Below are 24,707 nucleotides of genomic sequence, written 5' to 3'. Positions count from 1 at the left end.
AAAGTGCTGGAATTAGGTGTGGGCCACTGAGCCTAGTCCTCTTTCTCTTTAATACCACACTTTAAATTTCTTTGCTCTGTAAATTCAAAGAGTACTAATTTATTTCTTTCACTTTTTACTTTCTTTGAAAGGGATGACCTGGCTTTTATGATTAGCTTTTATGAATATTAACATTTCTTGATTTAAGTCTCAGTGATTTAGGAATTTCAGATTCTCATAACAATGTTTATTATTTTCATTATGTTTCAAATCATAATTAAAGCTAGTAAGCAATGCTGGCTCTTTATGGGTAAAACTAGCCATTCTTCTTGTATCTGCAAATCAGCCAAGGTTTTTCTCTTATTTTTATCATGATTAGCAGCAATTCATGTGATATGGAAACTAACTATGAGAAAGATCTTGGAGATGTTTATATATTAGATCTCTCGGGCGGCGCCTATGGCTCAGTGAGTAGGGTGCCATCCCCCTATACCAAGGGTGGCGGGTTTGAACCTGGCCCTGGCCAAGCTGCAACAAAAAATAGCCGGGCGATGTGGCTGGCACCTGTAGTCTCAGCTACTAAGGAGGCTGAGGCAAGAGAATCGCCTAAGCCCAAGAGCTGGAGGTTGCTGTGAGCTGTGATGGCACAACACTCTGCCGAAGGCGATAAAGTAAAACTCTGTCTCTTAAAAAAAAAAAAAAACAAAAAAACAACAACAAACCTCTCATTCCATTTTGAAAGTCAGTCACCGTTGCTAATGATAGATGCAAAAATACTAGAAGAAAATTAATTTTTCTGTTTGTTGTACTTTTTTTTATGACAGTTTGACTGTTGCCCCAGGCTAGAATGGCCTGGGGTCATACCTCATAGCAACTTCAAACTCTGAATTTAAGTGATCTTCCTGCATAGACCTCCCCAGTACCAGGATTACAAGCACCCACCACAATGCATGGCTAAGTTTTTTATTATTTGTAGAGACAGGATCTCAGCTCTTGCTCAGGCTAGTCTAAAACTCCTGAGATCAAGGGATCCTCTCGAGTGTGGCCTCTAAGAGTGTTAGGCATGAGCCACTGTGTCCAACCTGATAGTTCTTAACTAGAAAATAGTTTTGAATAAGTTAAAGATAAGAATGCCAGTTTTTTCCACTATTCAGATCCATAATATAAGTTCATTTAATGCTATCTACAGAATATTTTAAGTAATTTATATAACTGATATAGTGAAACATCTAACTAGGGTTAAAAGTATTACGTGAGAGAAAACATAAGTAAGCTGGAACATAAGCTGATGGTATGTATGACAAGTACAGGAAATGTGAAACTTGAGGCATATGTGATAGAGAGTAAGTGCATGCTTTTTAAAATACACACAGTAGAACCTCTGTAAGTTGACCACCCAAGGGACTATAGCAAACTGGTCAACATAAGAAACTAAGCCTACTGTGCTGATATGTACATGTGGTGCATGTCTGGTCTATGAAAATTAGGTCACTTAAGGAGGTGGTCAGTGTAGGGAGGTGGTAAACTATGGAGGTTCTACTGTATATGAGGGGAAAACAAATGGCCAGCTTGTGCAGGGCTTTGCAAAGTTTATAAAGATTTAGGAACAGATTCTTAGAGCAATTTGATACCTAAGGTTTTAAGAAGAAATATAAAGAGAATTTGAGTGATTTGATATTTGTATGGAAGATTTGGGGATTATAAGATTTTGTGGTTGAGTCACATTTTCTTTCACTTTAGCACTTCTGAAGGATAGAACATATCAGTCTCTTCTTGTGTTACAATAGAGAATTGTATTCTGGTTGTTTAAAAAAAAATGAGAATTGATTTCATTGTTTAAAAAAAAAAACCCACAGGTGATTCTGAGATAATTTACGTACATTCACAGGTACAGGCATAGATCCCTTTCCCTACCCCTCATTCACTTGCATATGTGTGTGTAATAGACAGTAAGATTCTTGTAAAAGACAGTAAGGTCAAGACCATCTTCTTGAGCTTTTCACAGTAGTTGCTATATTATACAATGGGATGCTTTTTAGATTGAGTAAAATAAATAATAATGAAAATAGCTGAGTAAGTGTACACTGTCACTTATAGTTTGTCTTTAAGGAGAGAGTAACACCCCTCAACCCCGAGTTAATTATCTACTATTTTTTAATATATATATGCTTTCTGGAAAACCTTCACAAAGCATTAGAGGAAACAGAAGGCAATACATTTCCATTGTTTGTTATATTAGTTGACTGGGCTGCAGAGCAGTAGTTCAAAATTGTTAATGATTTAAAGTTACTTTACCACTTGTTAAATACCTTTTTTTTTTTTTAGAGATAGAGTCTCGCTTTATCGCCCTTGGTAGAGTGCTGTGGTATCACAGCTCCAACTCCTGGGCTTAGGTGATTCTCTTGCCTCAGCCTCCTCCTGAGTAGTTGGGACTATAGGCATCTGCCACAATGCCCGGCTATTTTTTGTTGCAGTTTGGCCAGGGCCAGGTTCAAACCCGCCACCCTCAGTATATGGGGCTGGCGCCCCATGCACTGAACCACAGGTGCCACCTGTTAAGTGCCAAATATTTGAAAGCTATACCTAATGTTTCAATTGACAAGCATTTTCTTTGTAGGAAGGTAGTATATAACTTTGCCTTTTTGTTCTTGAGCTTCTTTTTAGAAAAGTGAATTAACTCTTCTTAGTTTTGCTTCTAAAAAACCATAGGTTGATAGTAAAAGAGAGCAATTGTAAATTTTCATACCCAAATTTAACCGTGCTAGTCTCCATTTTTTCCCTAAGTGGAGGTATATATTGGCCTATTATCTAAAAAAACACAGTTGAAGACTTGAAATGTTTTATGTTGTATTTATTTTTGTGTTCTCTTGGCTGAATCTTACTGGAATTAACAAAAACTTAAGTAGTTTTAGAATTATCAAAAATACATTTTCAAAAAGTCATAATTCTTAAATACATAAGTGATTTGATGAATAAGAAGGGAAGCACAAAGGTGGCAAAACTGCTGACAGTATCTTCATACCAGACACTGATTTATGTATGTAGTCATTGACAGGAAAAGTGCCAGAATATGAGTATACTCAGAAGTACAAAAATTAATATTCTATGGAACAAGAGAACAATACCTTTTTCACTTTAGGTCTTCAACAAGACACGTCTGGTTTTTTTTCTGTTTTGAGACAGAGTCTCATTCTGTCGCCCTGGCTAGAGTGTTGTGGCATCACGGCTCACAGCAACCTCAAACTCTTGGGCTTAAGCGATTCTCTTGCCTCAGCCTCTCAAGTAGCTGGGAGTCTACAGGTACCCACCACAATGCCACCAGCTATATTTTTTGTTGTCATTGTTGTTGACAATGACAAACATGCCCGGGCCATGTTTGGACTTGCCACCCTCGATGTATGTGGCTGACACCCTACCCACTGAGCAATGGGCGCCACCAACACATCTGTTTTTTATTTTAATATTTATGTATGTATTTTTGAGACAGAGTCTTGGTCCCCCTGGGTAGAGTGCCATGGGATCAAGCTCACAACAACCTCCAACTCTCGGGCTCAGATGAACCTCTTGCCTCAGCCTCATGCATAGCTGGGACTACAAGCAGCTTTTTTTTTTTTTTTTTTAAATAGATACAGGGTCTCACTCTTGTTCAGGCTGGTCTTAAACTCCTGAGCTCAAGTGATCCACCTGTCTCAGCCTCCCAGAGTGCTACGATTGTAAGTGTGAAGACAACACATCGATTTTAACTTGTCATTGTTCTAAAATAAGCATTCAACTTAAGGCTTCTGGGCCTCAATAAATTATAAATAATAGGTAAAACAAAGTTAAATTTTAATTTATGGAGAGTCATATGACCTTCACTGCATTTGTTATATAATGTTCCATTGTTATGATGAAAGATGGATAGTCAGTTTTTTTGCCCTAATTCCAAATTAAATGATTATTTCTTTTATGATTATTATTATTAAATTATAGCTGTGTACATTAATGCGATCATGGGGCACCATACACTGGTTTTAAATGATTATTTCTTTTTTTTTTTGGCCGGGGCTGGGTTTGAACCCGCCACCTCTGGCATATGGGACCAGCGCCCTACTCCTTGAGCCACAGGCGCCATCCTTAAATGATTATTTCTTGACAGAACCAATACATATCAGCTTAGATCTTGAGTATAGTACATGTATTACTGAAACTAAGTTAATCAAAAATACTGGAAACTTTTTGTACAGCATTTCATACAGAAAAAATAAATTTCAGAAACGAAAACAAAGTGGTGCATCTTACAAGGGTACATGTGAAACTTAGTAAATGTAGAATATAAATGTCTTAACACAATAACTAAGAAAATGCCAGGAAGGCTATGTTAACCAGTGTGATGAAAATATTTCAAATTGTATATAAAACCAGTGTGTGGTGCCCCATGATTGCATTAATGTACACAGCTGTGATTTAATAAAAAATAAAATAAAACGAAAACAAACTAAGGACATTTTGAGATAAATGAAAGGTGAGAGAATTTGTTGGCGGAGTATCTGCACTGAAGGAAGTGTTAAATTTCTTTCTTTTTTTTTTTAAGAGACAGTGTCTCACTTTGTCTCCTTCGGTAGAGTGCTGTGGTGACACAGCTCACAGCAACCTCCAGTTCTTGGGCTTAGGCGATTCTAGAAGCGCTGGCCACAATGCCCCACTACAAAACATTTTCTTTATAATGGAGACAAATAGGATCAGATGAAAATGAAGACCTATAGGGAGTAAAAGGACAGGAAAAGATAGACCTCATGAACATTAAATATAAGAAAGCTATTGTGGGTGTACTAGTATCTAGCAAAACTACTCTGTAAAAGAAGTATTACCAGCAGTAAAGTAGGATATTTTACATTGATAAAGGGATCAATTTATTAAAAAGATACAAAAATCGTGAATACAGGTGCTTTACATACAGGAACATAAAACAATTCAGCTAGAAGGGTTAGACAAATCCACAATCGTATTTGAAGACTTAAAAACTTCTCAGTTAGTAATTAATGGATGACTAAAACAAACAAATAAAAAACCTGACCCCATGTGCGCCCATAATCCTAGTACTCTGGGAGGCCGAGGCAAGTGGATTGCTTGAGCTCACGAGTTTGAGACCAGCCTGAGTGAAACTCCGTCTCTCTAAAAATAAAAAAAAACTGAAGCAAGAGGATTGCTTGAACCTGAGTTGGAGGTTGCTGTGAGCTGTGATGTTATAGCACTCTGCCTAGGGTGACAGCTTGAGACTCTTGTCTCAAGAAAAACAAATCAGGGTATGAAAGATCCATATAGCACTACCAATCATCTTGATGTAATTGACATTTATAGACACTATACCTGACGATTGCTGACTGTACATTTTTGTGTGTGTGTGTACTTTGAGTGCTTACTGAGATGGACCAACTGTATATGCTGGGCCATAAGGTATTAAATTAGAAAAAAATTGAAGTCAGTAACCATAAGATATACAGAAAAGCTCAAATATTTGAAAATATATCACTTCCAAAAATGTTTACTTATTAAAAAATAATTTAGAAAATATTTCAAAATGATGGCAAATATATCAAAATCTGTGGGATGCACCTGGGAGGATGGTTCACACCTGGAATCCTTTAGCACTCTGGGAGGCTAAAGTGGGAGGATCCCTTGACCTCAGGAGTTCAAGACCAGCCTAAGTAAGAGTGAACCCTTGTCTCTACTTAAAAAGGGGGGCAGGTGGGTAGAGCGCTGGCCACATACACCAAGGCTGGCGGGTTTGAACCTGGCCTGGGCCAGCTAAAACAATGACAACTGCAACCAAAAAAAGAAAGAAAGAAAAAATAGCCAGGTGTTGAGGCAGGAGAATCACTTATGACCAAGTGTTTGAGGTTGCTGTGAGGTGTGACACCACAACCCTCTACCCAGGGCAACAGCTTGAGATTCTGTCTCACACACACACACAAAAACTGGCTGCCTATAGTCCCAGCTACTCAGAAGGCTGAGGCAAGAGGTTCATTGAGCCCAAGAGTTTGAGGTTGCCTGTGAGCTATGATGATGCCATGGCACTCTAGCCGGGGCAACACAGTAGTGGGACTCTTGCTTACAAAAAAAAAAATTATGGAATGCAGTAAGTATAAAGAGGGAAATTTATAAGGTTTAAATGCTTACATTAGCAAAGAAGAAAGGTCTGATATCAATATTTAGAAAAACTAAAGGAAGTATGAAGAATGAGAGGAGATATCACCACAGATCCTATAGATGTTAAAATGCTTATAAGGAAGTTTTACAAACAAAAAGTTAGTAAATTTGAGTAAATTTGGCAGCATAGATGAAATGTTCGGATTCCTTAAGGGATATGGGTTATCAAAACTAAGAAAAGTAAATGTATGATTAGTAGCTTTGTATTAAGGAAATTAAATTCATAACTGCAAACCTCACAAAGAAACTTCTTGATCACATGATTCCCTTGGTAGGCAAAAAAGTGGAAGAGGGATTGTTTTTTTTTTTTTATTCTTCACTTTTTTCTTTTGTTCCCCCCACCCCCCAGGGGGGATCGTTTTCTTTATAAACATTATATAATTCTATATTAAAATCTGACAAACAATAGAAGAATATTTCCAGTCAATATTCTTTATGGACACAGAAGCTAAAATCATTAGCAAATCAAATCCATTGATAGGTAAATAGGATATTTTTATGTCATAAATAAGTATGGTTTGTCACAGGAGTGCATCATTGGCGTAGCATTCAAAAATGTAATTTAACAGGGCGGCGCCTGTGGCTCAAGGAGTAGGGCGCCGGTCCCATATGCCGGAGGTGGCGGGTTCAAACCTTAGCCCCTGCAAAAAAACAAAAACAAACAAAAAAAACAAAAATGTAATTAACAGAATAAAGGACAGAAAAACCATGCAGTTGTTCCAACTAGATGGCAGAGAAAGCATTCTAACAAAATTCATTGCCCATATATTATAATAAAACCTTTCAGCAAACTTGGAATAGAAGGAAACTTCCTCATAAAACCTATACCCAGGCTTAGCACCTGTAGCTCAGTGGTTAGGGTGCTGGCCACATGCACCACTGCTGGTGGGTTTGAACCCAGTCCGAGCCTGCTAAACAATGACAACAACAACGAAAAAAAAAAAGGTAGCTGGGCATTATGGTGAGTGCCTATAGTCCCAGCTACTAGGGAAGCTGAGGCAAGAGAATCGCTTAAGCCCAAGAGTTTGAGGTTGCTGTGAGCTGTGACAAAACAGCACTCTGAGGGCGACATAGTGAGACTCTGTCTCAAAAAAAAAAAAAAACCTATGCCCAACATTATGGTACTTGGTGTAAAGACAGTGGCCTACTGTCAAGAACAATGGCCATTGCAAAAACAAAAATGTACTTGGCCAATGCAATACAGCAAGAAAAAAGGCAGTAAAAGACAAACATAGAAACAGACAAAGCAGAACTGCTGTTATGCGAAGACATAAGACAGAATGCCCTGTCGAATCTATAAAAACTATCACAGCTATCACACGAATTTAGCCATAGTTCTAGAATACAGTGAATTATATTTCTTCTATTTGTTAGCAGCAAACAAGTGGCAAATGACCTTGAGAAACATTTCCGTCTGCAGTAGCTTCAAGAAACAAAATATTTAGGAACAAATCTAACAAAAGAAATTTATGACTTTATCACAGAAATCATAAACACATTTCTGAAAGATTAAAGATGATATAACCATATACATCTGTATTTGATGTACACTGTATTTGTGAATTTAGAAGAATCAGTTTTAAAATGTTAATAACCTCCCAAATGGACATGTAGATTCAATACAGACCCAATCAATAATCCTAGCAGACATTTTTGTGGGAGGAAGGGGTTGGTGGCAATTGAAACAATTTTCAAATATGTATAAATGGAGACATGAAGTGCTTTGGTTAATAGCCAAAACAGTCTTATAAACAAGAATCAAATTGGCTGGGTGCAGTCACTCATGTCTCTAATCTTAGCACTTCGGGAAGCTGAGGCGGGAGGCTTACTTGAAGCCAAGGGTTTGAGACCATTCCGAGCAATATAGCAAGACCCTATCTCTCAAAAAAGTGGTTTTTTGTTTTTTTTTTTGAAAGTTATATTGTGGTTTGTACCTGTAGCCCCAGCTACTTGGGAGGCTGAGGCAGGGGCATCACTTGAGCCCAGGAGTTTTGAGGTTGCAATGAGCTAAGATGAAGCCTTTTAACGTTTGGTGTATAATATTGTTAAAAGCTCTGCCTATGTGTCTGTAAGTAGAATAAGGTATCTTCCCTTGAGGGCTTTATGTTCTTCCATTAGGAATATTGCAGGAGTGTACAGGAGAGAGAAATTCTCAATATTCTTCTCAGGGCAGTAAAGGTACCTTCCTAGGGAAAGGGTGTGTTTGTTCTGAGTCTTGTGCAGTTAGTGAAGAATTATGTAGGAAGTGAGTTCCAGTGGGGAGGGTACTTAATGTGTAATATGACACAGGCTTGAGGGTGGCTTGAGTAATCAGAGAACTACAAATACGATTCTGTGATTGAGTGTTGAATGTTTTGGCCCGTAGGTAATGGATTTTAAGATAAATACAAAATCCCTTAACTTTATCCCATAACTGATATGAAGACTGTATGAATTAAATTGCTTTCTAAAAAATTTTCAGAATATTAGGGCTTACATGAGTTTTGGTTACATAATTTGTTTTTTGTATAGACTAAGTCAAAGTTGTAAGTGTACCTTTGAGATAGTGTGTGCTGTACCCACTAGGAGTGGATTTTCCCATCCCCTCCTTACCCTCCTCTTTTTTGTTGAGTTTTACTTTGATATGTGCAAAAGTGTTAATTAACGTGTTCCAATTTAGTATTGAGTATATGTGGGTATTTGTCCATTCTTGTGAAACTTCACTTAAGATGATCTCTAGTTCTATCTAAGTTGTCAAAAAAGATCACTTTTTTATGGCTTTGTAGTACTCCATGGTATACATATACCACATTTTATTAATTCATTCATGTATTCATGGGCATTTGGGTTGTTGAAATTTGCTTTTCAATGTTAGGTGAATTTCCCCCCCCCCCCTTTTTTAAATGATTTTTAGATTTACAGGAAACCTGGGAAAGTGATAACACTGTATCCACATAACCTTCACTCAGCTTCCCATTGTATTAATTAACCTCTTTCCGTAATAACCATTGAACAGTTAGCAAACCCAGGAAGTTAACATTGGCACGGTACTGCCAATTATTATTAATTATTTGAATTACTGTATTATTAGTTTCCTCACCAGTGTCCTTTTTGTTGTCCAGAATCCTACATTGCTTTTGGTTGTTACATCTCTTAAATGTCCTTCAGTCTGAACCTTCCTCAGATTTGTCTTTCATTGACCTAATAATGTAAGGTCATTTATTTCATATAATGTTCCTCATGTTGGAGCTATCTGATATTTTCTCATTATTAGAGAGTATGCCTTTTTCATAGAAGTTAATACTATTTTTCTCTCTGTACCCTATCAAGGGATTCATGGTATTAATAATCTTTTTACTGGTGATGGATAGGGTTGTGGTGCCTGCCAGATTTCTTCCCTGTAAAGTTAGTATTTTTCGTTTTTGTAATGAATATATTATGGGAAGACAGTGTTGCTCATTTTATTTTCACTTACAGTTTTATCGCTCAGTGATGTCTTTTTTCTACAACAGTTAATGGTGATCTTTATATTTTCTAAATTTCTTAATTGTAATTCTGTTAGGGAAAGTTCCCCCTTCCCCCCCATTTTATTCACACAGTTATGTATGTCATAATGGATTTGTGGGTATTTTATCCTGTTCTGTTACTCTCTTCATTCAGTTATGTAGCTGTCTCAACTTTGGGTATTAGGAGCTCTTTCACATTAGTCTCTGTGTTCCTTTCAACACGTCCCCCTTATTTTTTGAAGTATTCACTTTCTGGCTCCAGAAGATGTTCTAGAGTCATATGTATTTCACCTGCTCCAGTTCTCTCTCTCTTTATTGGAAAACAGTGTTTGGAAACAGGATCTAGGTATTAGTTGTGCTCATTGCTACTTGGTGTCATTGCTTCTAGGATTTCTCAACAGACAAAATTAGGAAATTTGCATAGACACACATCTATTTATTTCTATATAACCATGACTTCATACAAGTCTAACACAGCCTTCCCACTTCCTTATTGTTACTTGTTCTATCCTAGTACCCCTAAAGTACTTTCATAATTGCCATCTCATACCCCTCTGAGAAATAAGTTTGCTGTTTGTATCTCTATACCGTATGCTGGTGTTACATACAATCAGAATGCTGTTTTCTGAAGTTACCTAGGGTTTGGTTTTTTTTTTTTTTTTCATTCACACCTTTCAGTGTGATTGTTACTTTATGGTACAGTTAGGTTCCTACTATGCTTTTAATCTAGTTCCTTCCTCAGCCGTGTGTCCCCCACCACTAAATAGGTTGTTTTTTGAACTTGCGATGAAATTTAGTCCTAAAAGGTATACGTTCTCTCTTCTCTACATCCTGTTCCCACTCACCCCATGTAGGCAAACAATTGCATTACTTTTTAGATTATCCATTTTGTATTACTTAACACAAATGAGCAGAACAGAGCAGAATTTCTTAACTCCCCTCCCCCCCTTGGGAAAATAGTTCATAAAAGTTTGGATGTGTGGACAGTGCCTGTGGCTCAAAGGAGTAGGTTGCTGGCCCCATATGCCGGAGGTGGCGGGTTCAAACCCAGCCTCGACCAAAAACTGCCAAAAAAAAAAGGGGGGGGGTTGGATGTGACATTGAGGGTTTGGGGGCGTTATTTTGCAAAAGCTTTGCTTTTATAGCTACCAACAAGTAATGTTGTTATCTGTATGTTTCTATTTGTGAAATGAGCCTTGACCTTTTACCTTTTTCTTACTCACCCTACTTATGGAAGTGATTGAAGAAACAAGTGAACTACTAAGTGAAGGACTGATGTTTTCTCAGAAGAAAGGCATGCTAAAAATGTTAAGCTATATTTCTGTTAAAGTTCTTTGTGCCATTGGTTAAGCAGGAATACTTTTCCTGGAAGTTTTGCAGTTGCCGGGGACAGCGATGGTACATGGGCTGACAAAAGTTTCGGGATAGAAAGTAAAAGGATGGATAATGACTGGGAAATGTTTGAATCATGGTATTAATAGATACTGACAAATTGGGCCTTTTAAGGTAAGTTGGACTAAGGATTAAATAAGTTGAGCGGTAAGAATTTATAAAACTGGCTCAGCGCCTGTGGCTCAAGTGGCTAAGGCGCCAGCCACATGCACCTGAGCTGGCATGTTCAAATCCAGCCTGGGCCCGCCAAACAACAATGCCGGCTGCAACCAAAAGATAGCCAGGCATTGTGGGAGGCACCTGTAGTCCCAGCTGCTTGGGAGGCGGAGGCAGGAGAATCGCTTGAGCCCAGGAGTTGGAGGTTGCTGTGAGCTGTGATGTTACTGCACTCTACCCAGGGCGACAGCTTGAGGCTCAGTCTCAAAAAAAAAAAATTTTTTTTTATAAAACTGCTTTTTTGTGGGGCCAAGGATGGTGGCTCATGCCTGTAATACTAACGCCAAAGTGGGTGGATTGCCTGAGCTCACAGGTTCGAAACCAGCCTGAGCAAGAGCAAGACCCTGTCTCTAAAAAATATCTGGGCATTGTGGCAGGTACCTGAGATAAGACAATTGCTTGAGCCCAAGAGTTTGAGGTTGCTTTGAGCTATGACACCATGGCATTCTACTGAGGATGACAAAATGAGACTGTATCTGGGGGCGGAGGGGGACTGCTTTTTGTAATTGCTGTATTTTTGTTTGTTTTTTTTCTTTTTCTTTCTTTTTTTTTAAAGACAGAGTCTCACTTTGTCACCCTGGGTAGAGTGCTGTGGCATCACAGCTCACAGCAACCTCTGGCTCTTGGGCTTAGCTGATTCTCTTAGTCTCAGCCTCCCAAGGAGCTGGGACTACAGGCACCCACCACAACGCCCGGCTATTTTTTTTTGTTGCCATTTGGCCAGGGCTGGGTTCAAACCCGCCACCCTCACTATATGGGGCTGGTTCCCTACTTGCTGAGCCACAGGCACCGTCCATAATTGCTATATTTTTATATTATTTTATTTGTATTGTGTTTGTTTTTGAGACAGAGTCTCACTATGTTGCCCTTGGTAGAGTGTTGTGTCACAGCAACCTCAAACTCTTGGGCTTAAGCAGTTCTCTTGCCTCAGCCTCCCAAGTAGCTGGGACTACAGGCACCTGCTACTTTTTGGTTGCAGTTGTCAGTTTTTTTTTTTTTTTTTGGCCGGGGCAGGGTTTGAACCCACCACCTCCGGCATATGGGACCGGCGTCCTACTGCTTGAGCCATAGGCGCCACCCTGCAGTTGTCATTTTTGTTTAGCAGGCCCGGACTGGGCTTGAACCGCCAGCTTTGGTGTATGTGGCCAGCGCCCTACTCAGTGAGCTACGGGCACCGAGCCAATTGCTGTATTTTCTTGAGATTCAGATACATTCTTTCAGCAGTGTTGGCAAATATAAATCTTAGTTTTAGGAGCCATTGGACTTAAAACAGCTTTATGCTAATTGAAATTTTTGAAAATATGCTAATTCAAAATTGTTCTCATGTAGATGTATAGATCTTTTATCCTCAATCTGCAGACACAGGAAAGTGATGTAATAGCCCCATTTTATTCAGAGATTGAAGGCCAGATAAGTAACTTGGCAAAAGTGCAATTTTCAGAACATTCCACACATGGTATAGCACAACTTCATGGCCATAGTGCTAGTTAGTAGAAATGACCAGTTTATTATTTATTGGCCAGCAGTATTTTGGTAATTTTAAGTAAAACTATACAGAGTTTCATGGAAATGGGGAGCTTGAGACATGCAATAATTTATACAAAGTAAAAAACTAATTTATTTTGAGTTAGGAATGAAAATTTAATTCCTGTCACCCAGTTACCCTAACCCCCATTTTAATTATGTTTCTCAGAGAATAACTAACCAAAACCAAATAGATTTTCTAGCCAAATGAATGTGATGCATTTAAGTAAATGATATTTCAAGCAGGTGTAACATGGCATTAATTAAATGACTAAAGTAAAAATATATATGCATATTTGCAGTTAGAATTTAATTTTGGTGTGTTTTAAAATGTGTGCCTCTTTCTTTTTTTTTTTTAAACCCCTTTACTTTACTTACTGGTAAAACAAATCTAGTGGACATTGGTTCTTAGACCTCAGAAAAACCCACCCCTGTGAAAACTTTTTAATATCAGCTTTTCTTCAAACACTCTTTGTCACACTTACATGGTCTGGCCAAGAGGGTGAAGTAATGAATCAGACAGATGCCTGTTTTATGTGAACAACAAATTTGAATCTCCTTACTGTTATTTTATGCTGTATACCTGGCCCTTTGATGGTGGGGAGGGAGAGGAATAGTTTAACAACCCTTCTTACTAAGTCCAAGCGGTAGATTGTTCCAAAAGGTAATTAATCCCCTGGGGCCCTGCTTTGGAGAGGAAGGGATGACAGAAACACTCTTACCTACCACTTTAGTTTTTCTTTTCTTTCTGGCTGTCTGATGCATAGACCTTCAGTACATTTGTATGTCAAAATGCAAATGGACACTTCTGTGATCTTTTCTATCCTTTGAGTGGGAGAGTCTTAAATTCTTTCATTCTTTTTATACTTTTTTATTGCATGACAGATATCTTGAGTCATGTTTTAGTTTTTTAAAAACTAATGTTGCAAATCACTGGAGTAGCAACGATCAAACTTAAATTAGTACATGGATTTAACATTTCTGAAGTATATATACTCTGCAGCATTTTAGACTCGAAGATAAGGAATGTTCATTTTGTCTTTTTGTTTTTTTAAGACAAGGGTCCCATTCTGTTACCCCAGTAGAGTGCAGTGGTGTCATAGCTCACAGCAACCTCCAACTCTTGGGTTCAAGCAATCCTCTTGCCTCATTTTTCCCATTTTTAGTAGAGATGGGGTCTTACTCTTGCTCAAGCTGGTCTCAAACTCCTGAGCTCAAGCCATCCACCTGCTGGGGTCTCTCAGGCATTATATGAGAGCCACAGTACCTGGCCTCCATTCTGTCTTAAGGCAGTGTGAATGTGCTTGTGTGTTTTTCTTTTTCCAAATTGAATGCTGATATTGGGGTTAATATTTTAAACTCCTAGCTAGTATTTGATAACGAGTGATCATGCTTGCCCAAATTCCCTGCTTTTGGATCTCAACTTGATTATGGAATTTCCCAAGATACCTAAGCAGATCCTCCTGAATATTCAATGTTTCCTGGTATTGTGGAGATTGTAATCCTAGGACAGTCCCTTTCTGATTTTTATGTTATCTCCGTGCTTTTATGTGCCCGGCAAGATTTCTCTTCTGCCTATTGACTTCAATTTTAATTTGAATTACCCCAGAAAAGTTTAGTTTTCCTTGGGAAAATCAGTAACATTAAAGATTAATAACATTTAAATATACATTACACATTGTAAGCATGAAAAACAAGACAGCGAGATGGGACAATCCTTTAACTCAGTTGAGACCAACCTGAGCAAAGCAAGATCCCATCTACTAAGCATCAAAAAAAGAAGTAGCTATGGCTGGGCGCAATGATTCATGCCTGTAACCTAGCACTCTGGGAGGCCGAGGTGGGTGACTTGGTTGACCTCAAGAGTTTGAGGCAAGCCTGAAACTTTTCATGCTTACAAATGTGTAATATATAAATATTATTAATCTTTGATGTGAATGTTACTGATTTTCCAAAGGAAATCTAAACTTTGCTTGGGTGCCATAGCTAACAGCAACCAGGGCAAAGGTTAATGTGAATGTCTACCCAGGGCAAGGAAGTAAGACTCTGTCTCAAAAAAAAAGAAAAAGTAGTCTTGGGGTTATGATGCAGTCTGGGAGGCTGAGGCAGATGGATTGCCTGAGCTTGCGGGTTTGACACCAGCCTGAGCAAGAGCGAGACCTCACCTCTAAAAATATCCGGGTGTTGTGGTGGGTGCTTGTAGTTCCAGCTACGTGGGAGGCTGAGGCAAGAGAATTACTTAAGCCCAAGAGTTTGAGGTTGTTCAGAGCTGTGACGCACAGCACACTACCAAGGGGAATAAAGTGGGACTCTTGTCTCAAAGAAAATGTAGCCAAGCGTGATGGTAGGTGTCTGTAGTCCCAGCTGTTTTGGGGGGCTGAGGCAGGAGGATTGCGTGAACCAAGAAGTTTGAGGTTGCTTTTGAGCTAGACTGATTGCCATGGCATGTATTCCTAGGCAACAGGATAAGACTCTGTCTCAAAAAAAAAAAGGAAAGAAAGAGATAGCCGGGTGTTGTGGCGGGTGCCTGTAGTCCCAGCTACTCGGGAGGCTGAGGCAAGAGAATCGCTGAAGTCCAGGAGTTGGAAGTTGCTGTGAGCTGTGTGATGCCATGGCACTCTACCGAGGGCCATAAAGTGAGACTCTGTCTCTACAAAAGAAAAAAAAAAGAAGAAGAAAGAAAGAGAAAAACAAGACAGACTATATAAGCAGTAGTTTGCTATGGGTGCTTGTGCTTTTACTTCTTTAAACTTTCTGTAAGAAAGAAAATTGTTTTGAGAGATTTTGTTGAAGAATGGCAATACTTGGTCTTGACCAGAGTTCTTGCTGTTAGATCTCACAGATCTACCAGAAAAACTTAATCAAAGGGAGAATCACCCATCATGTAAGCATGGTACCTTGTAGACTATATGCATATGTAATTCAGATAACTGCCACTTAAGTTAATGCTAAAAGCTATATACGTGAATATAAAATTGGCAGACATTCTTTAGATTGCTGTGCTAGTAAAAAGCGCATAGTGACAGCATTTTTATACTGAAAGGAAACTTCTTTAAATCTGAAGTCACATATCTGCTACTTAATTGCCATCATGAATCTTAATAGTTTTGATTTTCTTGTCTTTTGTCATATATACCATATTGACAGGGTTCTACCTGTATAGTAAATCTTCAGAAGGTATTATCTGGTTTTTTAAATATAAAAATACTATAAAGAAATTCCCTGCTATACTTTCTGTTTTGTCATGTATGTAGATTTTTAGTTAATTACAATTATATTAAAATACTAAATTTACCCCCTTTTCTAAAACGGTTTCTGTTTCTATGTAAAAGACTACTTTTTCTCTTTAAATACTTGTCTGGCATTAGGGGAATGGTTTTTAATATTTTGATCTTGTATACCACGTTTATAACTTTTCCTCAGATGTGGAGCATTTAAATTATTGAGTAGGGGTGGCACCTGTGGCTCAGTGGGTAGGGCGCCAGCCCCATATACCAAGGGTGGTGGGTTCAAACCTGGCCCCTGCCAAACTGCAACAGCAATGAAAAAATAGCCAGGTGTTGTGGCAGGCACCTGTAGGCCCAGCTACTTGGGAGGTTGAGGCAAGAGAATCGCCTAGACCCAGGTGTTGGAGGTTGCTGTGAGCTATGACGCCATGGCACTCTACCAAGGGTGATAAAGTCTCTTTAAAAAAATGAAATAAATGAATAAATTATTGAGTAGATACTGCAGTGTTTGTTGAGTTTTTCTTTCAGAGTAGATTTTTAAGATTGGTTAAAATATTTTCTCAGAAGATATGAATATCTTCATAATGCTATATTGCTTTCCAAGGGAAATCAGTAGTCTATGTACCAAATTTATCATAATTTTGATTGCTTTGACTACAGTTGTTGATACATTATACATTACTACATATACAGGGTATCCAGCAAAGAAGACAGGACATTTTCCCAATGTTCGCTCATTGTAACATGACTACATGACTTGTCCTGTGTATGTATTTTGATCAGGTATTTAGGATGATTTGTATTAAAACTTTTAAAATATCTTCCCAATCCATTCTTTTTTTGGTACTTGTCTAGAACTGTTTTTTAGGTCTGCACATCCTTTGGTGTTTCTCCTTGGGCAGATGTGAAGATCAAAAAGGAATTCAGCAATACTGAAAAATAGAATGGGCCTTGAAATGTACTGGTGGTGGTTATAGGAAGCAGAATTCATAATACCCCCAAATCAGTTGTTATGCAAGGATGCAAAGACCTCACCCTTTCCTTCGCATTTCTACAACTTCCAGAACTGAGGTGGCTGGATATGCAGATTTGTTTCTCTGTTCTTCTGGAGTGCTGTGTGTTTGGCACTCACAGCTGGCACTTTCCTTTCGAACCTAATAAATTACACAAATTGTTTTGAATATTAGGATTCAATGTTTTTCATATTCTTCTTCCATCTCTGTAATTTATTTTTATATTCTAAAAAATACTCAATTTGTATTTGCACTAGAATGTTCATTGTGGCTCAATTTGTAATTGCCAAGTTGTGGAAGCAACCTAAGTGCCCATCAACCCATGAATGGATCAACAAACTGTGGTATATGCATACCATGGAATATTATTCAGCCATTAAAAAGATGGAGATTTTACATCTTTTTACATTTACCTGGATGTGGTTGAAATGTATTCTTCTTAGTATAAAGTATCGCAAAGAATGGAAAAATGAATATCCAGTGTTCTCCATACTAACATGAAATCAATATATAAATGATTACATGCTTATTAGAACAAGAAAACACTACTATAGTCCAGTTTGCCAGTAAAGGGAAGTGAGTAGGAAAAAGGGGAGGACGTTTGGCAGAAGGAGGGAGGACATGAGGCAGGATCTCACCTGATGTGCACATTGTTAGGGTGTATAACATACACCCTCAGTGAGGGGCTCTTCTACAAATGGAGCTTTATTCTGGAAGTGAGAACAGTGTAACCTAAAAATTGGACCCTCATGTTAATTTGAAAAAATTTAAAAAATACAAAAAAACAAAATAAAATAAAAAGTACTTGATATGAATAGTCTTTAAGACAGTAGTTACTGCGCGGCTCCTGTGGCTCAGTTGGTAGGGTGCCAGCCCCATATACTGAGGGTGGCGGGTTCAAACCCGGCCCCGGCCGAACTGCAACCAAGAAATAGCCGGGCGTTGTGGCAGGCACCTGTAGTCCCAGCTGCTCGGGAGGCTGAGGCAGGAGAGTCGCTTAAGCCCAGGAGTTGGAGGTTGCTGTGAGCAGTGTGATGCCACCGCACTCTACCGAGAGCCATAAAGTGGCTCTTTTTCTATCTCTACAAAAAAAAGACAGTAGTTACTCCCTAATAAAATTCACACACACACGCACGTATATTTTTGAACAAAATATAATTTTTAGAAAACAAGCTTTCAGCATATACTACAGAGTTACACAGCTGTTAACTGCATTTCAGTTTCCTCTTAGTTGTCTTGATACTAATGTTTTGTGTATCCTTCTTGATTTAGATGAAGGCTCATGTTATTGTGTAATTGTTTTTGCTAAACTTCTAATCCATGGAATTGTTAAAATTATTTCCCTGTCAGAAGGTAGTCTGAGATACTTGGGTTCCTCAACACTCTTTGCCCAAAGCAAAAGCTAATTGTCTTTTTCTTTAGTCATGTTAAGTTTTGGTTTTCAAGTTGGTGATCTGAAATGTTAGGTGCTCCATGCAAATGAAATGGTACTGATTTTCAAGCAGGGGTACTATTGAGTAAATGATGATGATGATGATGTGATGATTCTTTTCCCTTGTTCAGATTGAATCTGTTTCTCAGCCACTGGAAAACCATGGTGCCCCTGTTGGTCATATTTCGGAGTCATTATCTACCAAATCGTGTGGAGCACTAAGACCTGTCAATGGAGTTATTAATACGTAAGTTTGGCCCTTCTATTTTTTATACTTACTGGGCTGGTAGAAGGTACTTTGGAGCTCCTAGTTATCTCTAGCCAGCACTGACCCTGGTTTAAATTCAGAAATCTTATCATTTATTAGTATTTTGCATGTTTCCTACTGTAGCGAATATATTTTAATTAATCTATTTGTGTATTTTCCTTTTACCTGCTATGGTCTAAAATGGACTGGGCTGGGAGAAAAAAGGTCCCATAGTTATTGTGAATCATTACTGTTGGTCTTGGTCTTGGAGGAATTCCTCTGTAGTGTTTATATAAGCTGCTCTGCTCTACAGATGAAATCCCTAAAGGCTATGTTTGTAAATGTATATTTATGAAGATTTAAGGAATCCCTATACACATGGATGATGTATACACATCTCTAAGATTCAGGTTTCATAGGAGAACTGATTCTAAGGCATCCCATTAACATTTGCAAAATGTATTGTTTTCTGATTGTAATTTTCTAGACTTATTCATAATGTTTTTGTTGCAGAAGAGAACCACTAGATTTGAATTCACTTACTGACACTTCTGTGCTTTCCAGACATGATATAGGTGGTGTGTATCAAGAGCCTTGCACATAAGCACACACACTGAGATTAGTAGACATCAGGAGATTACCTACTTCTTCTCTGTAATGCTTATTTGCATCTATGAGCATTTGCAAGTAGAGGAGGTTGGACCAGTAATAGAGGGTTTGTTTCTTTGTATTTTCTGAGAAATGAATACTCTTCCTTCTTCTTGTATAGTCTACAACCCATCTTGGCAGACCACATTCCAGGTGACAGCTCTGATGCTGAGGAACAATTACATAAAAAGCAACGACTGAATCTAGTTTCTTCATCATCTGATGGCACCTGTGTGGCAGCCCGAACACGTCCTGTACTGAGCTGTAAGAAACGGAGGCTTGTTCGACCCAACAGCATTGTTCATCTTTCCAAGAAGGTCAGTACCAGTGAGACTTGATCACTGTCAAACAGTGAGCCAGAAGCTCAGATAGAGGGATTAGTCTCTTGCCAACTTTGGTTTATTAAATGTTTTCCAAACTTGGCTAACCACCAAGGTTTCCTAGGGAGCTTTATAAAATACTAGGTTCCTGGGCCCTGTATCCTAGAGATTTTGAATCAGTTGCTCTGGAGTTTGGCCTGGGAATCTTGTTTTCATAAAACAAGAAAGCTCCTAGGTGACTCTTCAGCCAGGTTTGGCTTGAGCTTTTTAATAGAAATAGGAGAGATTGAAAGTTGTAAGTGCTGCCATTAACACTTTGAAGGAGGTGGGTGTTTTTTCTTAATTGTTCTTTTATCGCCGAAAATGGCAGTGTAGCGTACTTTGTTTTAAAAATGAATCTTTGTGGGGCGGCGCCTGTGGCTCAGTGAGTAGGGCCCCGACCCCATATGCCAAGGGTGGCGGGTTCAAACCCAGCCCCGGCCAAACTGCAACAAAAAAATAGCTGGGCGTTGTGGCGGGCGCCTGTAATCCCAGCTGCTCGGGAGACTGAGGCAAGAGAATTGTGTAAGCCCAAGAGTTAGAGGTTGCTGTGAGCCATGTGACGCCACGGCACTCTACCCGAGGGCGACCCAGTGAGACTCTGTCTCTACAAAAAAAAAAAAAAAAATGAATCTTTGGGCAGCGCCCGTGGCTCAGAGGGCAGAGGGGTAAGGCGCCAGCCCCATATGCCAGAGGTGGTGGGTTCAAATCCAGCCCTGGCCAAAAACTGCAAAAAAAAAAAAAAAACATGAATCTTTAAGGCCAGCGTGGGTGGCTCATGCCTGTAATCCTAGCACTCTAGGAGGCTGAGGCTGGAGGATCACTTTAAAGTGAGGAGTTCAATATCAGCCTGAGCAGAGTGAGGTCCCCATCTACTAAAAATAGAAAATTTAGCTGAGCATGGTAGCACATGCCTGTCAAGGATTGCTCAAGCTGAGGAGTTTGAGGTTGCTGTGAGTTAGGCTGAGGCCATGACACTCTAGCCAGGGGAACAGAGGGAGAGACTTGGCTCAAAAAGCAAAACCAAACCAAAGTTTCCATTATAATGTTTAAATTGATGTTAAAGAAGGAATGTTTGTCTTCACAAAGAAAATGGAGATTAAATCACAACTACAGGAGGAAAAGTGAAGATGATTTATATTTGGGTTTAAATCATGGCACTACAGTTTAGAAGTTTTGTGATTTTGTGCATGTAAGCCACCCCTGCCCCCACTCCTGCAAAGTCTAGGGTATCTCATGTGGTTATTTGAGGATTAAATGAAGAACTGTATGTGTGACATGCTTGTTGGGGTATCTGGCTAAGTTCCCAGTACAAAGTGGCTATTACTGTTATTACCACTTTTGTTTTTGTCCTTTTTTATTCATTCAGCAAATATTTGTTAGCCTCCTACAATGAGCTACACCTGCTTTAGGTGCTGGGAATACCACACTAAACAAACCAGATAGAAATGCTTACCTCATGTCTGTAGTATTAGTCTTGGAGAGAAAAATGTAGCCAAGGAGAATAGAGTGTGCTGGGGAGTACAGATAAGGAAGAGGTATGGGAATTAGGCCTTTGATGTATTCCAGGAGTTAAAGATACGAATGATGAGGAAAGGAGTGACTAATAAAGTAGAAGGAAAACCAAGCATGTGGTATGTGAAGACTGAGAATTGAGACCATTGAATTTGGTGGACCAGGGTTGTTGGACATCGGTGAGCAGTTTTGGTAGAGGGAGAGAGAGTGAAAACTTTGTGAAGAGTGAGTTCAGGAGAGAATGGTACACAAGGGATTGAGGAAACTAATATACATAACACTTTCAAAGACTATTTTTCTAAAGATCAGAGAAATGTCTGACTAAGGGGGAATTTTTAATGGATCTATTAACAGTGTATTTGCTGGTGATAAGAAGGGAGAGGAGAGAATTGCTCGGAACCATGTTTGGACAGTGAATTTTCAAAGCCTGGTTTGTTTTGTTCTAGTATGCAATTGTACTATATAAGTTTGCCATGATCTTTTTAAAAAAAGAAAAACTGATGCAAGAGTATGGTTTGAGCCCAGGAGTTTGAGGTTGCTGTGAACTATGACACCATGGCCTCTACTAAGGGCAACAGAGTGAGACTTTTTGGTAGAGGCAAGGTTTGGCTATGTTGCCCAGGCTGGTCTTGAATTCCTGGCTTCAGTGAACTTCCTACTGTAGCCTAACCTAGAGTTTTAGTGCAGGTGGAACAGTCTACTGTTGGAAAAAGATGCCATATAGGATTTCCATAGCTAGAGAGGAAGTCATTGACTAGATTCAAAGGGCAGGCAGGCACCCGTGTTAGGAGCCTAATATAGCTAGTGACTTTAAGTTGAAGCCCATTGTTCTGAAGGTTAGGCAACTGTAACAATATCTTCAAGGATAGAGTGATGTTTACTCTTATCAGTTGACACTTCCTTTCATGAAAAATCCTGAAAATCCTAGGCCCTTGAAGAGTTTACGTTATGTTCTAAAAGTGGAGCACCAAAGTCTTTTTTTTTTTTTTTTTTTTAAGAGACAGAGTCTCACTTTGTTGCCCTCGGTAGAGTGCTGTAGTGTAATAGCTCACGGCATCCTCCAGCTCTTGGGCTTAAGCGATTCTCTTGCCTCAGCCTCCCGAGTAGCTAGGACTACAGGCACCCACCACAACACCCAGCTATTTTTTTGTTGTTGCAGCAATTTGGCCAGGGCTGGGTTCAAACTCGCCACCCTCAGTATATGAGGCTGGCACCCTACTTACTGAGCCACAGTCACTGCCATCATTTTTAAAAAATAATTTGCCCTAGCTAGACTTTTTGTTTGTTACTAGAACAGTTTAGGAGCTGAATGTATTACATTTCTAGGGCTGCCATAACTATCACAAATTGGGTTGCTTAAAACAACACTTTTTTTTCCTCTTATAATTCTGGAGAATAGAAGTCTGAAATCAAGGTGTTGGCAGGGCCCTATTTCCTGTCAATGTTCTAGGAAAGAAACTTACCTTGCCTCTTCTTGTTTCTTACGGTTGCTGGTAGTCCATAGCGCTTCTTGGCTTGTGGCAGCATGACTGCCATCTCTGCCCCTGCCTTCATGTGGCCTACTACCTTGTATGTCTGTGTCTACGTGTTTCCATCTTGCCATCTTACATGGACACCACCAATAGGATTATTGTACCTGCCATAGTCCAGTATTACTTCATGTTAATTAAGGACATCTGTGAAAATCCTATTTCCAAATAAAAGTTACATTGTAAGTAAGTTTCTTGGTGGACAAGAATTTTCAGGAAAGAAACAGTATTCTTGTACTCATACCTTGCTTGTCTTTGTTACTGCTATGATGGTTGAATCCTTTTCTTAATCTGAAAGACAGATTGATAGGTACTAAAAATACTTAGCATACCTTGGCCCTGAAGTAGTTGGACTTCATTTTATTCTTACTGCTGGTTCTCAGGGTACTTTGCATCATTGAACTTGTGAATAACTTCAGTTCCCTGTACAGTGACTCTTGGACAGCACATGTATTAGGGGTGCCAACCCCCTGCACAGCTATTGATTAGAACAGCAACATAAACAAACAACCATTTAACACATTTTAATGTTATATGGTATTTTATCCTGTATTCTTACAAGAAAGGAAGCTAAAGAAATAAAATATTATTAAAATCGTAAGGAGGGCTGGACTCTCTTGAGCCCACGAGTTCAAGATAGTAATGAAGTATGATTGGGCCACTATACCCCAGCCTGGGTGACAGAGCAAGAAGACCCTGTCTCTCAAAAAAATAAAAAACCAACAAACCCCCTTCCCCCCACCAAAAAAAAAAGAATGCATTTATTATTCATTAATTGGGAGTGGATCATCATAGCAGCTTTCATCCTCATCTTCACATTGAGTAGACTGAGGAAGAGGAGGGGTTAGTCTTGATGTCACAAGAGTGGCAGAGGTGGAAGAAAACTCTCAGGTAAGTGCACTCATGTAGTTCAAACCCATGTTATTCAAAGATAAACTATAGACAGAAAAACTTTCCAGCTTTACCTGCCTCCTCCTAATTTTATTTTTTATTTCATAAAATATGAAGAAAGATGTAATAAACATCTATATAATACATATATGTGTAACACCCCAGATGTTAATATCATGGCATTTCTTAATGCGTTTTTTAATATTTCAAAGAAAATTACAAATAAAGTTTCTTTCCTTTTCTCATCCTGTCACACTGGCTAGAGTGTGTTGGTGTCATCATACCTCACAGCAACCTCCGACTCCCTAGGTTTAAGTCAGCGGTTCTCAGCTTGTGGGTCGTGACCCACAGGAACTGTATTAAAGGGCCTCAGCATTAGAAAGGTTGAGAACCACTGGTTTAAGTGATCCTCCTTCCTCAGTCTCCCAAGTACCTGGGACTTAAGATGCCCACCACCACACACGGCTAATTTTTCTATTAGTTGTAGAGGCAGAGTCTTGCTCTTGCTCTTGCTCAGGCTGTTTCCAAACTCCTGACCCTCAAGCAATCCTTCTGCCTCAGTCCCAAAGTGTTAGGATTGCAGGTAATAGCCACTGTGCCCAGCCAGTCCCTTTTATTTTTATCATTTCCCTTCTTTCTTTCCCAGAGGTAACCACTATCATGAATTTGGTGTCTATGTTCCAGTGTAGGTTTTTATATTTTTATTATATGTATCGGTATCATTGAGGAAAACAGTACAGGTTAGGCTAAAAATTATATAAATGTCATCATGTTGTACATACTCTGCAACTTGGTTGGTTTTGGTTTTTAAATTCAGTATTGTGTTTTCAAGATCTTGGTCTTGCTATTGATACATGTGTTTTCAGTTTGGTTTTTATAACTAGTTCACATTTCCTTAAAAGAAAGTCAGCTCAGCGCCTGTGGCCCAAGCGGTTAAGGTGCCAGCCACATACACCTGAGCTGGCAGGTTCAAATCCAGCCTGGGCCCGCCAAACAACGACACCTGCAACCAAAAAAATAGCCAGGCATTGTGGCAGATGCCTGTAGTCCCAGGTACTTGG

At 39.1% G+C, this 24,707-nt stretch overlaps 1 protein-coding gene across 4 annotated transcripts in view; it reads left to right on the top strand.

Moving 5' to 3' along the window:
- KANSL1 (KAT8 regulatory NSL complex subunit 1) overlaps positions 1-24,707 on the top strand; it is a 212,374-nt gene that overhangs the window by 147,902 nt on the left and 39,765 nt on the right. For all 4 annotated transcript variants that reach the window (XM_053567824.1, XM_053567822.1, XM_053567823.1 and 1 more), the window contains 2 exons: positions 18,589-18,704; positions 19,474-19,669. In XM_053567824.1, the coding sequence (XP_053423799.1) occupies positions 18,589-18,704; positions 19,474-19,669 (312 nt within the window). The remainder of the gene's footprint in view (positions 1-18,588; positions 18,705-19,473; positions 19,670-24,707) is intronic.

Source organism: Nycticebus coucang, chromosome 18 (genome assembly GCF_027406575.1).
Source record: "Nycticebus coucang isolate mNycCou1 chromosome 18, mNycCou1.pri, whole genome shotgun sequence".
NCBI classification, from domain to species: Eukaryota; Metazoa; Chordata; class Mammalia; order Primates; family Lorisidae; genus Nycticebus; species Nycticebus coucang.
This window is presented reverse-complemented; position numbering and strand designations above follow the sequence as displayed.